Source organism: Primulina huaijiensis, chromosome 2 (assembly GCF_012295235.1).
Source record: "Primulina huaijiensis isolate GDHJ02 chromosome 2, ASM1229523v2, whole genome shotgun sequence".
Classification (NCBI taxonomy): domain Eukaryota; kingdom Viridiplantae; phylum Streptophyta; class Magnoliopsida; order Lamiales; family Gesneriaceae; genus Primulina; species Primulina huaijiensis.
Genome location: NC_133307.1, coordinates 618,564 through 632,227, shown reverse-complemented (window position 1 = coordinate 632,227; position 13,664 = coordinate 618,564). Strand labels below are relative to the sequence as shown.

Below are 13,664 nucleotides of genomic sequence, written 5' to 3'. Positions count from 1 at the left end.
ATTTTATCATTATTTAATGGTTGCTTTCATTACTTAATGAGTGCTTCGATACGACAAAAAAAATAAAATAAGACTAATATTTTGGATGAATGAAAAAATATATACGATATTTATATTTTCGATATGGTAACGGTATAAAATTTGAAATTTTCGGTATATATCGAAATACCGAAATAATATATATAAATTAAAAAATATATATTTTTTGGTATAAAACGATATATATCGATTCTGTACCAAAATAAAGAATTTAACTTATATTTGGACTCATCACGTTGGAATAGTCCAAATCAAAGTTCAGTAAAACAACTCGACTCATAGTTGATAATTTAAACTGTTGAGAAGTCTTATCTCTATAGCATAACCTTACAGCTAGCTAGAGGACTGGATGCTGAACCTCGACTTGTTGAAAAGCTGTCAGGCTTCAGAAATAACAGACCTCAGACATTGTTGCAAAGATAGCGAATGAAGAAATCACACATGTTGCGGTTGAAGTTTATTGGTGTTAATTGATGTCTTGGATCTCTAGACACATGTTGCGGTTGATATTTATTTTTTTTATGGATTTGTTTTGTATATATATTTCCTGATCTCTTTGACTGTCTTAAAGGATTTGTTTAGTATTGATAATCATTGATCTTGAAATTACAAAATAATAAAATTTTTTATATATATTTTGGATATGACAATATTTTACCGATACCGTACTGACCACCTCTATATTAGATAATATACTCACATTCCATCGGATTCTCTATATCGATGGATATTATATAACAAGGAAAATTATATTTATATTCTTTTATTTTTATTTTTGTTTTCCCATCATGATATTTTAAATTCTCAAATTTTAGTTTTAGTACGTGTAAAAAAAACTTAAATTGAAAAATATATTAAATCTAAAACTTGATAATATCGTAAAAAAATAAATATACAATAAAAAATGTAAATTTCAATGTATAATGTAATACCATCCAAGAAGCAATCAATTTTAGCTGTATTTAATAATTTTAATTATAATTAAATAAATAATATGGCTTATCTTCTTCCCTCTCCATCGCTTCCACACAAAGAAAACACAAGCCAGTAATCAATGGCTTCACTCCCCGCTCTGCACTTACCCGCTACTCCTTCCTTCAAATACTTCCTTCTCCCGAACAAAAAATCGCCAATTCACCACACATTACCGCTACCTTGCCTCCGCCACTGCTCATTCTCCGCCGTGCGAGCGTACAAGGTACTGGTCGAGCACGGCGGGGGGACAACGGAGCTCGAAGTCGACTCGGACGAGACGATCCTTTCCAAGGCGCTGGACAGTGGGTTGGATGTCCCGCATGACTGCAAGCTTGGCGTGTGCATGACTTGCCCAGCTCGACTGGTCGGCGGCTCGGTGGACCAGAGCGAGGGGATGCTGAGCGACGACGTGATCGAGAGGGGCTACACTCTGATGTGCGTGGCGTACCCTAAATCGGATTGTCACGTTAGAGTTATACCTGAGGAGGAATTGCTGTCTCTGCAATTGGCCACTGCCAATGACTGAGGTTGGATTTTCATATTTGCGTTGAATTGTGTGCAACTTTCTGAGATGATATTTGATCTTCAATGCAAGCAACGATTTGTGTGTGTTTTTTCCCTTTTCCACATTATATCGTGATCGAATGCAAATTATTGTATACTGAATACTGTGGTGGATGGTTTTGAAGACCATAAATCAATAACATAAATTTATTCATTTGTTAACTTGAGAGAAAATAGATTACGTGATATTGAAGAAGAATTGAGAGCTGGATCAATGACAACTGCACGAGTAACCCCATATCCAACATTGAGTAGAAAGGTAACGCAAGAGGTACATATCCAACATTTTACTCAATACATCACATTCTTGCTGCCTGCTGGTGGTTAAGACTAGCTAATTGCGCAACAGTTATCGTACTCCCAAGTCTTTGCAAAACTCTTACATATTTGAGTTAAAAAATTTCACATGACAGTAATATATATTGTTAAGAAAGCTCATTAAGGGGAATCTTTGCTAACAAAAGCTATTCAGGAGACGGGGCATCGGATGTTTTTCGAACAAGATGATTATAACAAGCCCCATGCCAAGAATGTCGAAACACACAATTTACGAATCATCGGACTCGGACACCCTTGTATATTAGATTCATAAATCCTATGATTGATCAGATATAGTCCATGTTACGCATTTCTTAATACTTTTCACAACCTAGAACGACAAGTTCGAGAGAATCAGAAAATACAGCCTGCCCTTGTCGAGGTCAGTTGATTAAAGATCAACACACAGATAAAAGGCTACCATTAAAGGTTAGTGATTACAGAACATCGACATTAAAATGACATTAAGATTTTGTCATCATATATCAGCAGTCACCTTTTTTTAACACGAACTCCCCAGTCAGTAGTAAGCTTGCTGGTAAGCAGGCGCCATTGCATTACTGTACCCTCCATAAGCCTGGTAGTTCATCGGAGAAACGGGATATGATCCAATTATGGCGGGGGGAGGGGCGGTTTCTGGGGAGTAAGGATACTGTGGGCTCCGATTTCCGTGTGTGTACATGGTATAAGTTGTGGGGTATGCTGGAACCGGAGATGGATACTGGGAGTGTGACGGGGAACGGATATATGTTGGAGGAGATGGGAAAGATGAAACATAGGCATTTGTTGAGCGGCCTGCCTTGGCTGGAGGCATGAAGCCTCCCGTGCTGGCTCGTGTTCTTTTGGCAGTTGGGCTTGCTGGTTTCTTCTTCTCGATCTTTGTTTTCTCCAATTGTTCAAGGCGTTTCTTGAGGCTTTCGGGTGGGAATTCAGCCTCAAGTTTGTATTCCTCTATGCACTTGAGAACTGCTCGAATTGATGATTGCTCTTTCTTTGCAGCTAGATGCTGTACAGAAATAGTCGATGAAGGACAATGAGCAAGAAGATGAAGAGCATTCCACACACCAACAAGAAGACAAGTAAAACTGATGCATAGTGTCTGTCTATAATAGATTTCAGTCACAAAAGGTATTGAATTATTTTGGTTACAAAGGGCGAGAGATTAGAGTTAACTGGAGTGATGAAAGGCGGAAGCAGGCAGAGAAAACTACCTGATTCATGTTTTGGAAAACATTTGAGAATGTTAAAAATGATGTATACAGAAAGAGAAAGGATATGCCTGATATAACACGATGTACATGAGAAACATATATAATGCATACCACAGCACGTCCTGAATTGCTGGCATCCTCCAGAAGTGATGTAGCTGCTTTTTTTGCATCCTTCAGGAAAGCTTTGAGCAGCGGGACAGGAGGGAATTTTCCGGTAAGCCCAACTTCATAAGAAAAATGAACGGCATCAACCTGTTGTCCCCTTCCAATCAATTCCTCAATCATATCTGCAGAACAGTGAGAATAGAAGCACTGAGACACAATGAAGTGTTTCCTGCATCATCTAGATCCAAGCATATGCCTAGGTGAAAGCTTATACCCATATATACTTAATATTTGCACTAAAGAAAATTTGACTAATAATAACGAAGTAAGACAATGCAACATCAATTATTTGAGGATTTCCGACCTTCAACAAATTAATTCTCAAACTTGGGTTAATACGAGAACTATCTGCAAATTCATTGTAAAATTACTAACCCTCAAAGTTTCGAACCCATTTGTCATCGAACTATTATTATCTAAAATCGTGTTCCTTCGTTGTTTTAAGTAGAAACAAAAAGATCCACTACTGATGACAATGACGTATTTCACTAAACTGGCCACAAAATGATGAGAAAACGATGCAGGTGCAAAGATCTTACTTGTCTCAAACAAATCCAAATATTTCAAACAAATAAAAGGGCAGATTATGTTCTCGATCTCTCTCACAAACGTTTGCCAACTTCTAATCGACTTCATTTGACATTAACAAACAAAACTTAAGGTTCAAAACCAAGAAACCATGTCAAGGTTGCCTTTTATTAAATCTTTCGTTTTTTCTAATTTTTTTCTACTCGTACAAGAAAAAAGAGCATGCCAGCAATAACAAAACTACAAGCATCAACCTTTAATTACCTACCTCGGAAAATCAAAACTATGATCTCCAGCTACATCACATTAACGACTAAAAATATAATGAGAAAAGAAACAAGGAAGACTAAGTGATCCCATAATGAAAAAAAATAAATAAATTACCGGGCATTTTATCAGCAAGACCAAGAGATACTGCGAGCTTTGGCATCTGCTTTCTCCAGGCAGAGGCCACCACAAGCTTCCTGTACAAACCCAAATCTTCCTCCTTCACAATCCCAAAGGTCACCAAATGCTGCAAAAAAGTATGAACATCAGGAGTTTTTGTATTCTCAATTCCACCCCTCTCCTCCAAGCTCTTCTTCCATGTCTCTGCAATATTCTCAGCTTTCCATTTGATGCTTGGCGTCACCAACATCCTCTCCTTCCCTAAGACAGGGTCCATCATCACAGGAATCAAAGACTCCAGCAACAACACGCAAGCCCACCCCAAATCGTAACTGCTACTCGCCTCACGCTTATCCACAGGAAAAACCTCGGAAATCGCCTCCAAGACAAACTTCGGAGGATCCACACAGTCGGCCAGGGCTTTCGGTATCTCGGATCTGAATACCTCCAATTCCTTCTTTCTCACAGTCACGAAGCTCCAACACTCCTTCGAAGCCATCATGCGGCAGAAAGTACTCAATTTCATCAGCACACCGGCTGAATTATCAACTTCCGGCTCCTCCGTTGACTCAATTTCCTTATCTGTGCTGGGATCCTTCGACAACGCAGCAGAAACAGATAGCTTCGTCGCCCTTTCAAGCGATTCGTAGGCCATTGACATAGATTTGGATATCGACGACTCACGATTCTCCAAAACCCGCATAGATAGCTGTGTTTCATTGGTCAAAGCTTGGAACTTTGCCTTCAAGGCTTCAGACTTCTTCATAATGTCCTGCTCAAGTGAAGAGAAATGATCGGAAAGCTCCTTCCACAGTAGAGTGCAGCTGGTCATGAGCGAAGTCTGCCGCTGAAACTCATCGAAACTCGGCGGCGGCTGAGTTATCTCGCCCGGATCGGGTTTCGAACCCATTGCGATAGGAGAATTGAGCCTGGAGACAATGAATCCCGAATCCGGAGAAAAGTAAACCCTAGAATTTTGTAGAGAGAGAGAGAGAAATGTGAAAGCGAAGGTGGTGGGGGGATAAAGCTTAGATGAGGAGTGGGTGTGACAGATGATGACGTGTACAGATGATTCGGAGACACGTGTGATGCTGTCGGGTGAAAATTTTGTGAAGTGTACAAAGCTAACGTGAGCTTGGTACCTGTTTGGTGCGCATTGTCATCAGTTATTACAACATTTTACCTGCCGAGGAGGAATGTTTTTAACGGCCTTTTCTTTTTCTTCTTCTTCTTCCAACTTGGATTTTTGTATAATTAATTTAAAGCATGTATCTAGTGAGACGGTCTCACGAATCTTTATATATGAGACGGATCAATCTTATCGATACTCATAATAAAAAGTAATACTCTTAACAGTAAAAATAATATTTTTTTTCATATATGACCCAAATAAAATATCTGTATCACAAAATACGATCCGTGAGACCGTCTAACACAAGTTTTTGTCATTAACTTAATATCATCAAGTTTATTTGTAAATTACAAAACTAAAATATAGTTTGAGGTGAATGTGATCGACAAAACGATAATTGAGTGTTCAAATCTTCTCATATCACGTATATATATTTTTATGTGACATATAATCGAGAATAATTATATAATTTAAATATTTTATATACTATAACAATGATAACAGTTTTTTCAAATTGACTTCTAATAAATATCACATTCTTCCCAATATTGCAATACGGGTTATTAATAGAGCATCCAACTTCATCATTTAATCTCTCTCTAATGTGGTCGTTTTATTCAAATTTGAAAAATCATCTTCAAAACCCCTCGACACAATTTTGCATATATATATATATATAAAAGGTAGAAACTGTACAAGTGGATGATGTTGAATTTGTACCTAATAAATTACATCAAGTGGGTGAATAAAATTATAAAAATTAAGATGTTGAATTTGTACCTAAACATTATTATTAATTGCAGCTTCTCGATCTAATTAAGTAATTAATATAAATAAATAAAATAGTAGGATAGATTTGAATATTTTGAAAGCCGCCATCGGTCTTTATGATCCGAAGAAGGGAGGAGGTGGACAAGAGATACAGCCTTTTACACTCCATTAATGTCTACTTCTCTGTTTCTAGCTCGTAAGGGCCGGATTCCATATATATTTTTGTTAGGAATTGTTGTGTTCGACAGATACCAAAAATAATAATAATATCAGATTAAGATATAAAATCGTGAATTCGTGTTTTATCAGAATTATGTGTTGTGCCAGATGTTACAACATCTCGGACAACATGCAGCGGAAATTTAAAGTTTGTAACACAAATCGACTTTAAATAAATAGATGGACAAGTTTAAATATGCATAAGTATAAATTAATCACTAGAAAACCACAATTTTTACACAAAAACCTATCACTAGTGATTATGACAAAAATCAATTTCCTCAACAAGTTGAGAAAACAAATGTTTTCTAAAAAAAATAACCAGAATAAAACTTAAACAAGAAAGCTAAAAACGTGATGCCAAAAGGGAATCCATGAAAACGATCTTCAGCCAACTTCGTTACGGATGTTGTCTGCAGATGTTCCCAACATTCAAGGCAACACTTGCAACTGCACTCTTCAAAACAACAACGTCCTTGTAGTATATTTTTATCTGAAATTCACGACGAGCAAAGTGCACACAATATGTAGTAACGAAAAATTTCAAGTGAAGAGTGAAAAACACACGATCAATAGATCGAAAAAGCTCCTACGAAAATCTCTTCTCCACGAAAAAACTCTTCCACGAAAAACAACTCACGAAAAACTCCTCACGAAAATCTCCACGAAAAATAGATCTTCTCTCTCTCTCTTCTCTACCTCTCTTCTCTCACGAAAACTCCGAAGTACTTCCCCTTTTGGATGAGGAGAATTTTCTTATTTATAATTCACCTCATCTCACAAGGAAATATAAAAAATAAAGAAATCAAGAGTTATATCAATAATATCATATCTTTAAGATCTTTAGCATAAATATAATATCTATAAAAGACAAACTCAATATTCAACATAATCTTATAAAAAATGAAATTAGATTTAAGAAAGATATTATATCACAATAAAATCTTAACATAATTATCTAGAAAGGAAAAACCATAATTAAATATTAAATATCATATCAACAAGGAAGAATATATCTTGAGAAATAAATTTAACATGGAAATTAAATTTCCCTTCAATCTCCCCCTTTTTGTCTTTCTGAACAAAATCAAATCAAATTCAATTTCTCAGTTAAACTCCAGTTAAATTCCCCTTAATATGATAATTTTTCTCCCCCTGAATAAAATCAAGTTAGTACGGGTGTTTTTCTTTTTTTTTTTGGCAACACTTGAGACAACACCTGCAAAAATCATTAACAGTTCATTAAAAAGTATAAACATCATTATCAACATCAGCATCAGTTTAGGTTTGAGTTTGAGTCGCATCTTCTCTCCCTTTTTGTCTAGAATGGACAACCAAGTTCTCGTACTAGACCAAAATGGACAACCAAGTTCTCGTACTAGACCAGATCAGCTTTGGCCCGTAATCACTTACCAAAAATACTGAGATAATTGCGTCCAAAATCATTTCAAAATAATTTCCAGAATTGAAACCCACATCGAATTAACACCACTGAAACATTAAAAATCACAAATATTGGATTTCTAGTCAAATCTGGAATTTAACCGAATTTTCTTTGTTGAAATACTCAATCCCTTTTTGGCTCAACAATATTCTCAATGAAGTATATATGCATGTCCTAATTATGCCTAATAACATAATGAAATAGAAATAGAAACATCAAAACAAATATGAAATATGTTTACAGATGAAGTGATTTCGCAAATGTTGGCAACATCTCCAGACAACACGTCCAATTCCAAACATTTATTTTAATTTTTCTGCACACTTAGAAACTTATTAACTTTCTGACCATAGAAGTGGTAGCTCCCACACTAGAAGAACGGTCTTCTTTAGGACTCCTCTAGGTAGCTTTTTCTAATTTCTTCTATTTTAACTTCTTTATTAAATTCAGAAGAAATAGCTCCCACACTAAAAGCACAGTCTTCATTGGACTCTTTTAGGTAGCGTTTTCCCATCTTTTCTTCTGACACAGAGTATATGCATAATTGATTTGTCTTTTTACTCAATCTTTTCAAGTCACTTTTCGTATGAGACAATGTCATGGAGTACATGATCATCCTTCAACTACTTTGTGATTTAATCAGATTATTAATCATATCCAAGTGTGTTAAGTTTAGATAGAACATGAAATTGTAAGTGCACCAGAAGATTATGTAATATTGTGAAAACACATCATATAACAGTATGCATGCAAATGCATTATGCCTAAGTCCTAGAAATGCACATGCAAATGAGGTGTTGTAACATCCGAGACAACATCCATGAATGATCAAATTGCACACATGCTGAGAGATTTCCTAAGGTTGGAGAATCTCTCAAAGTCTAATGCTTTAGTGAATATGTCTGCCAATTGGTTTTTTGTACCAACAAATTCCATTCGAATCAACCCCTTTTCTACTAGATCTCTAATAAAGTGATGTCGAATGTCAATATGTTTTGTTCGAGAGTGTTGTACTGGATTTTTTGAAATATCAATTGCACTCGAATTATCACAGTACATAACTAAGGTTTCAGTATTAAGCACATAGTCTTTTACCATTTGGTTCATCCACAAAAGTTGAGTACAACAACTTCCAGCTGCCACATATTCAGATTCATCAGTTGAAAGTGAAACACAATTTTGTTTCCTACTATGCCATGAGATCAAATTATTGCCAAGATAAAAGCAACCTCCAGATATACTCTTTCTATCATTTAAATCATCAGCCCAATCAGCATCAAAAAAACCTAATAAATTCGAGTTGGTTTCTTGAGTGTACCATAATTCTAAATCAATTGTTCCTGCTATGTAACGTAAAATGCGTTTCACAGCTTTTAAATGAGAAATTTTAGGATTAGATTGATATCTAGCACATAAGCATACACTAAACATGATGTCAGGGCGACTGGTTGTCAAATAGAGGAGGCTACCTATGATGCTACGATATAAGGTGTTGTCAACATTTTCGGCAACATCATCTTTGCACAATTTTTCACTCGAGCCTATAGGAGTTCTCATGTGTTTGGTGTTCTCATTTGCAAATTTTTTAATCAAATTTTTAGCATACTTACTTTGACACAAAAAGATGTCATCATGCATTTGTTTAATTTGCAAACCAAGAAAGTAACTCAACTCACCAACCATGCTCATTTCAAAAGTAGATGACATGCACTCAACGAAATCATTAGCATGCTTTTCAGATGAAGAACCAAAGATTATATCATCAACATAGACTTGACAAATAAGAATATCACCTTTGGACTTTTGAATAAAAAGAGTTTTGTCTACCTCACCTCGTTTGAAGCCAATTTCAAGTAGATATTCAGTCAATCTTCCATACCACGCACGTGGTGCTTGCTTCAAACCATAAAGTGTCTTCTTCAATTTGTAGACATGATCCAAATGGTGTGGATTCTCAAAACCCTTAGGTTGTCTAACATACACTTCATCACTCAAAATTCCATTTAAAAATGCACTTTTAACATCCATTTGAAAAAGTTTGATTTTCATGTAGCATGCAATAGCTAGCAATAGTCTGACTGAAACAATCCGGGCAACAGGAGCAAAGGTCTCATCAAAATCAACCCCCTCAACCTGTGTATACCCTTGAGCAACCAACCTTGTTTTGTTTCTAATGATGTTTCCCGACTCATCAGTTTTATTTTTAAAAATCCATTTTGTACCAATTATGTTACCATGGTCAGGAGGTGGAACCAAATTTCACACATAATTTCGAACAAATTGCTCAAGCTCATCATGCATTGCATTAATCCAAAATGCATCTTTTAAAGCTTCATCAACATTTTTAGGTTCAAAATTGGATATAAAACATGAAAATCTAACCTGTGAGTATGTAGAGCTCATGCATATAAGTCTAGCCAACTTGCGGTAATACACTCTCTCTTTCTTTCGAGTTTGGACTTCTGCATGCACACTTCCAATTATTTGAGATGATGGATGGTCTTTCTGAATTTTACTTGGAATATTCTGTCCATCATCTACTGCATTATCATCACTGTGTGTTTTTTTCTCAAATTCAGTGACTTCAGTGTCACGTGTTGTGCTAGATGTAACAACATCTGGGGCAACACCTGCAATTTCCAATATGATGGGAATTTCCAAAAGGTCTTCCACATCATCTTCAGCTGTTTTCTTTTTCAGATCATGATCAGTCCTGATCCTTCTCACCTTCAAATTATGAAAATTTGTGATCCTTGTAACCAATTTTTTAAACACACCGAATGTGTCTGACTTTTCCCTCATAAAGCTTATCCAAGAAAACCGTGAAAAGTCATCGACACATACAAAAGAATATTTCTTTCCTCCAAAGCTTTCGACTTCCATAGGATCCATGAGATCTATGTGTAGTAACTCCAGACAACGTGTTGTCCCAGATGATGGCAACACTGGGTGTGACACGCGAGTTTGCTTACCCTTTTGACAATCGCCACAAACATATGGTGTACCAAATGAAAGATTAGGCATACCTCGGACTGCATCGTACTTACTCAAATTTTTCAAGGTTTTGAAATTTTCATGACCGAGTTTTTGATGTCAAAGGTCGAGTTCAGTAATTTGTGCATGTTTACATGAAAGTTCTTCACCTATTTGATAGCAATTATCCGAAGACCTTGTACATGTCATAATGCACATATTAGTTTCATCAAAAACTTCACAAGTATATTTATCAAACTTGACAAGCAAATTATCACCACACAATTGGCTTATGCTTATCAAATTTGAATTTAATCCTTCAACATGAAGCACATTGTGGAGCTTTGGTAGTCCTTCAACATTCAATGTTCCCTTTCCAACAATTCTTCCTTTAGCTACCCCTCCATAGGTTACTCTACCACCTTTTTGATCAACATAATCAGTGAGATGTTCTCGTGATCTTGTCATGTGGCGTGAACTTCCACTATCAAAGTACCAATGACCTGCAGTATTAGTTTTTAACGAAGTACAGACAACTTTACAGTGAGTTTTTACCTTTGGGACCCAAATTTGTCTTACTGTAGGTCGATGGTGGAAGGTGTTGCAGGAAGTGTTGGACAACATTCGGGGCAACATCTGGCTCGACTTTCGATTCAAGCAGTCTTCCCTGAGTTTAAAATAGTAGGGCCTGATATGACCTGACTTAAAACAATAATGACATACATACCTGCATTTTCTTTTCTTAGGGACGGGTGCAGCAGGTTGTCTTTTTGGTGGAGAGCATTTGATTGGTGACTTGGATTGTGGTTGTGGAGATGTATCAGCCTTTCCTTTCACAAAAACAATCGACTTGGAAGATTCACCAATTTCAAACACACTGTCTTTGAAGCCTAAGCCTTTCTTGTCATCTCTTCCCATCAAAAATATGGACTCAAGCTTGGATGTGCTCGTATTGAACTTTGATAAAGTTTCAGTTGCCTTTTGAAGCTCTTCTTTGCTCTTACCCAGTTCTAAGTCCTTTTTGCTCAAGATTACTTCAAGTTTGGCAACCACAGCTTTTAGATCAGTGTTCTCTTTTATAAGGGTTGAGTTTAACTTGTTTCTTTTGGTCCAGTCTTCAAAAAGCTCTTCATATAGTTTCTGAACGCTCTCAAGAGTAATTTCTTCTTCATCAGCTTCCAATTCATCGTCTACATTCGAATTTCCAGAAGCTGTAGATTTTAAACAGACTGATTTTTCGCAGATGTTGCGGCCAAGAGTGGCAACACCTAGGGCAACACCCAACGGGTTCACTTGCAGCCAGCGTTTGTCTTTTAACAGTGCAGTCAAGGAGGTGGCCATTTAAATATTTCTGTCAAACAAAACAAAAAACCAGAATCAACACTTAGTATATCAAGAGTAGACTCTGATACCACTTATTAGGAATTATTGTGTTCGACAGATACCAAAAATAATAATAATATCAGACTAGGATGTAAAATCGTGAATTCGTGTTTTATCATAATTATGTGTTGTGCCAGATGTTACAACATCTCGGACAACATGCAGCGGAAATTTAAAGTGTGTAAAACAAATCGACTTTAAATAAATAGATGGACAAGGTTAAATATGCACAAGTATAAATACTTGTGCCGTGCCTTATGGCAAAAATTAATCAATAGAAAACCACAATGTTTACACAAAAACCTATCACTAGTGATTATGACAAAAATCAAGTTTCTCAACAAATTGAGAAAACAACTGCTTTCTAAAACAAATAACCAGAATAAAACTTAAACAAGAAAGCTAAAAATGTGATGCCAAAAGAGAATCTATGAAAACGATCTTCAGCCAACTTCGTTACGGATGTTGTCTGCAGATGTTCCCAACATTCAAGGCAACACTTGCAACTGCACTATTCAAAAAAGCAACGTCCTTGTAGTATATTTTATCTGAAATTCACAACGAGCAAAGTGCACACAATATGCAGCAACGAAAACTTTCAAGTGAAGAGTGAAAAACACACGATCAATAGATCGAAAAATCTCCTACGAAAATCTCTCCTCCATGAAAAACAACTCACGAAAAACTCCTCACGAAAATCTCCACGAAAAATAACTCTTCTCTCTCTCTTCTCTTCCTCTCTTCTCTCACGAAAACTCCCAAGCACTTCCCCTTTTGCATGAGGAGAATTCTCTTATTTATAATTCACCTCATATCACAAGGAAATCTAGAAAATAAAGAAATCAAGAGTTAAATCAATAATATCATATCTTCAAGATCTTTATCATAAATATAATATCTAGAAAAGACAAACTCAATATTCCACATAATCTTATCAAGAATGAAATTATATTTAAGAAAGATATTATATCACAATAAAATCTTAACATAATTATCTAGAAAGACAAAACCATAATTAAATATTAAATATCATATTAACAAGGAAAAATATATCTTGAGAAATAAATTTAACATGGAAATTATATTTCCCTTCAATTTTTATGAAATCCTATAAGATATGCATTTCTATATTAAATAATAAAGTTGTAGGATAAATGTGTGATCGGTATATTGCAACTTAAAAATTAAATTCCAAAAAATAAAATATTATCACGTAACATAAATTATATTGTGAGACGATCCATTATAACCAAAATTTTAAAATACTGGAGCAATGGGATGATATTGGTGGTGGTGCGCATATGTATTGAACAGAAGATGCAGGCATGCATGCATGTGCAGCTGTTTAATTTGAATACTTGTAATAAAGTGAAAAATATAAAGTGTTATCAAATGGAATCTTAGGAATCACCAAATCACGAGATTTAACATATTACGTACACACACGCACCAGTTTATGGGTACACTAATTACATTTACCTATACAACTTGGAATCTTAGGAATCACCAAATCTTGCTTGAATGCTTGGGTTCCGTGGCTCGAAAGTTGAACTAA

General features: G+C 35.8%; 2 protein-coding genes across 2 annotated transcripts; one reads left to right on the top strand and one right to left on the bottom strand.

The window, feature by feature from the left end:
* Positions 1 to 1,045: 1,045 nt before the first annotated feature.
* Positions 1,046 to 1,740, top strand: LOC140962813 (ferredoxin C 1, chloroplastic-like). The gene has a single exon (XM_073421832.1). The coding sequence runs from the start codon at positions 1,094 to 1,096 to the stop codon at positions 1,538 to 1,540; it is 447 nt and encodes a 148-aa protein (XP_073277933.1). The 5' UTR covers positions 1,046 to 1,093; the 3' UTR covers positions 1,541 to 1,740.
* Positions 1,741 to 2,190: 450 nt separating this feature from the next.
* LOC140962806 (FRIGIDA-like protein 4a) lies at positions 2,191 to 5,193 on the bottom strand. Its single transcript, XM_073421820.1, has 3 exons — positions 4,185 to 5,193; positions 3,219 to 3,394; positions 2,191 to 2,902 (listed from the first exon to the last, which is right to left on the bottom strand). The coding sequence occupies exons 1-3, from the start codon at positions 5,095 to 5,097 to the stop codon at positions 2,417 to 2,419; spliced, it is 1,575 nt and encodes a 524-aa protein (XP_073277921.1). The 5' UTR covers positions 5,098 to 5,193; the 3' UTR covers positions 2,191 to 2,416.
* Positions 5,194 to 13,664: the final 8,471 nt, after the last annotated feature.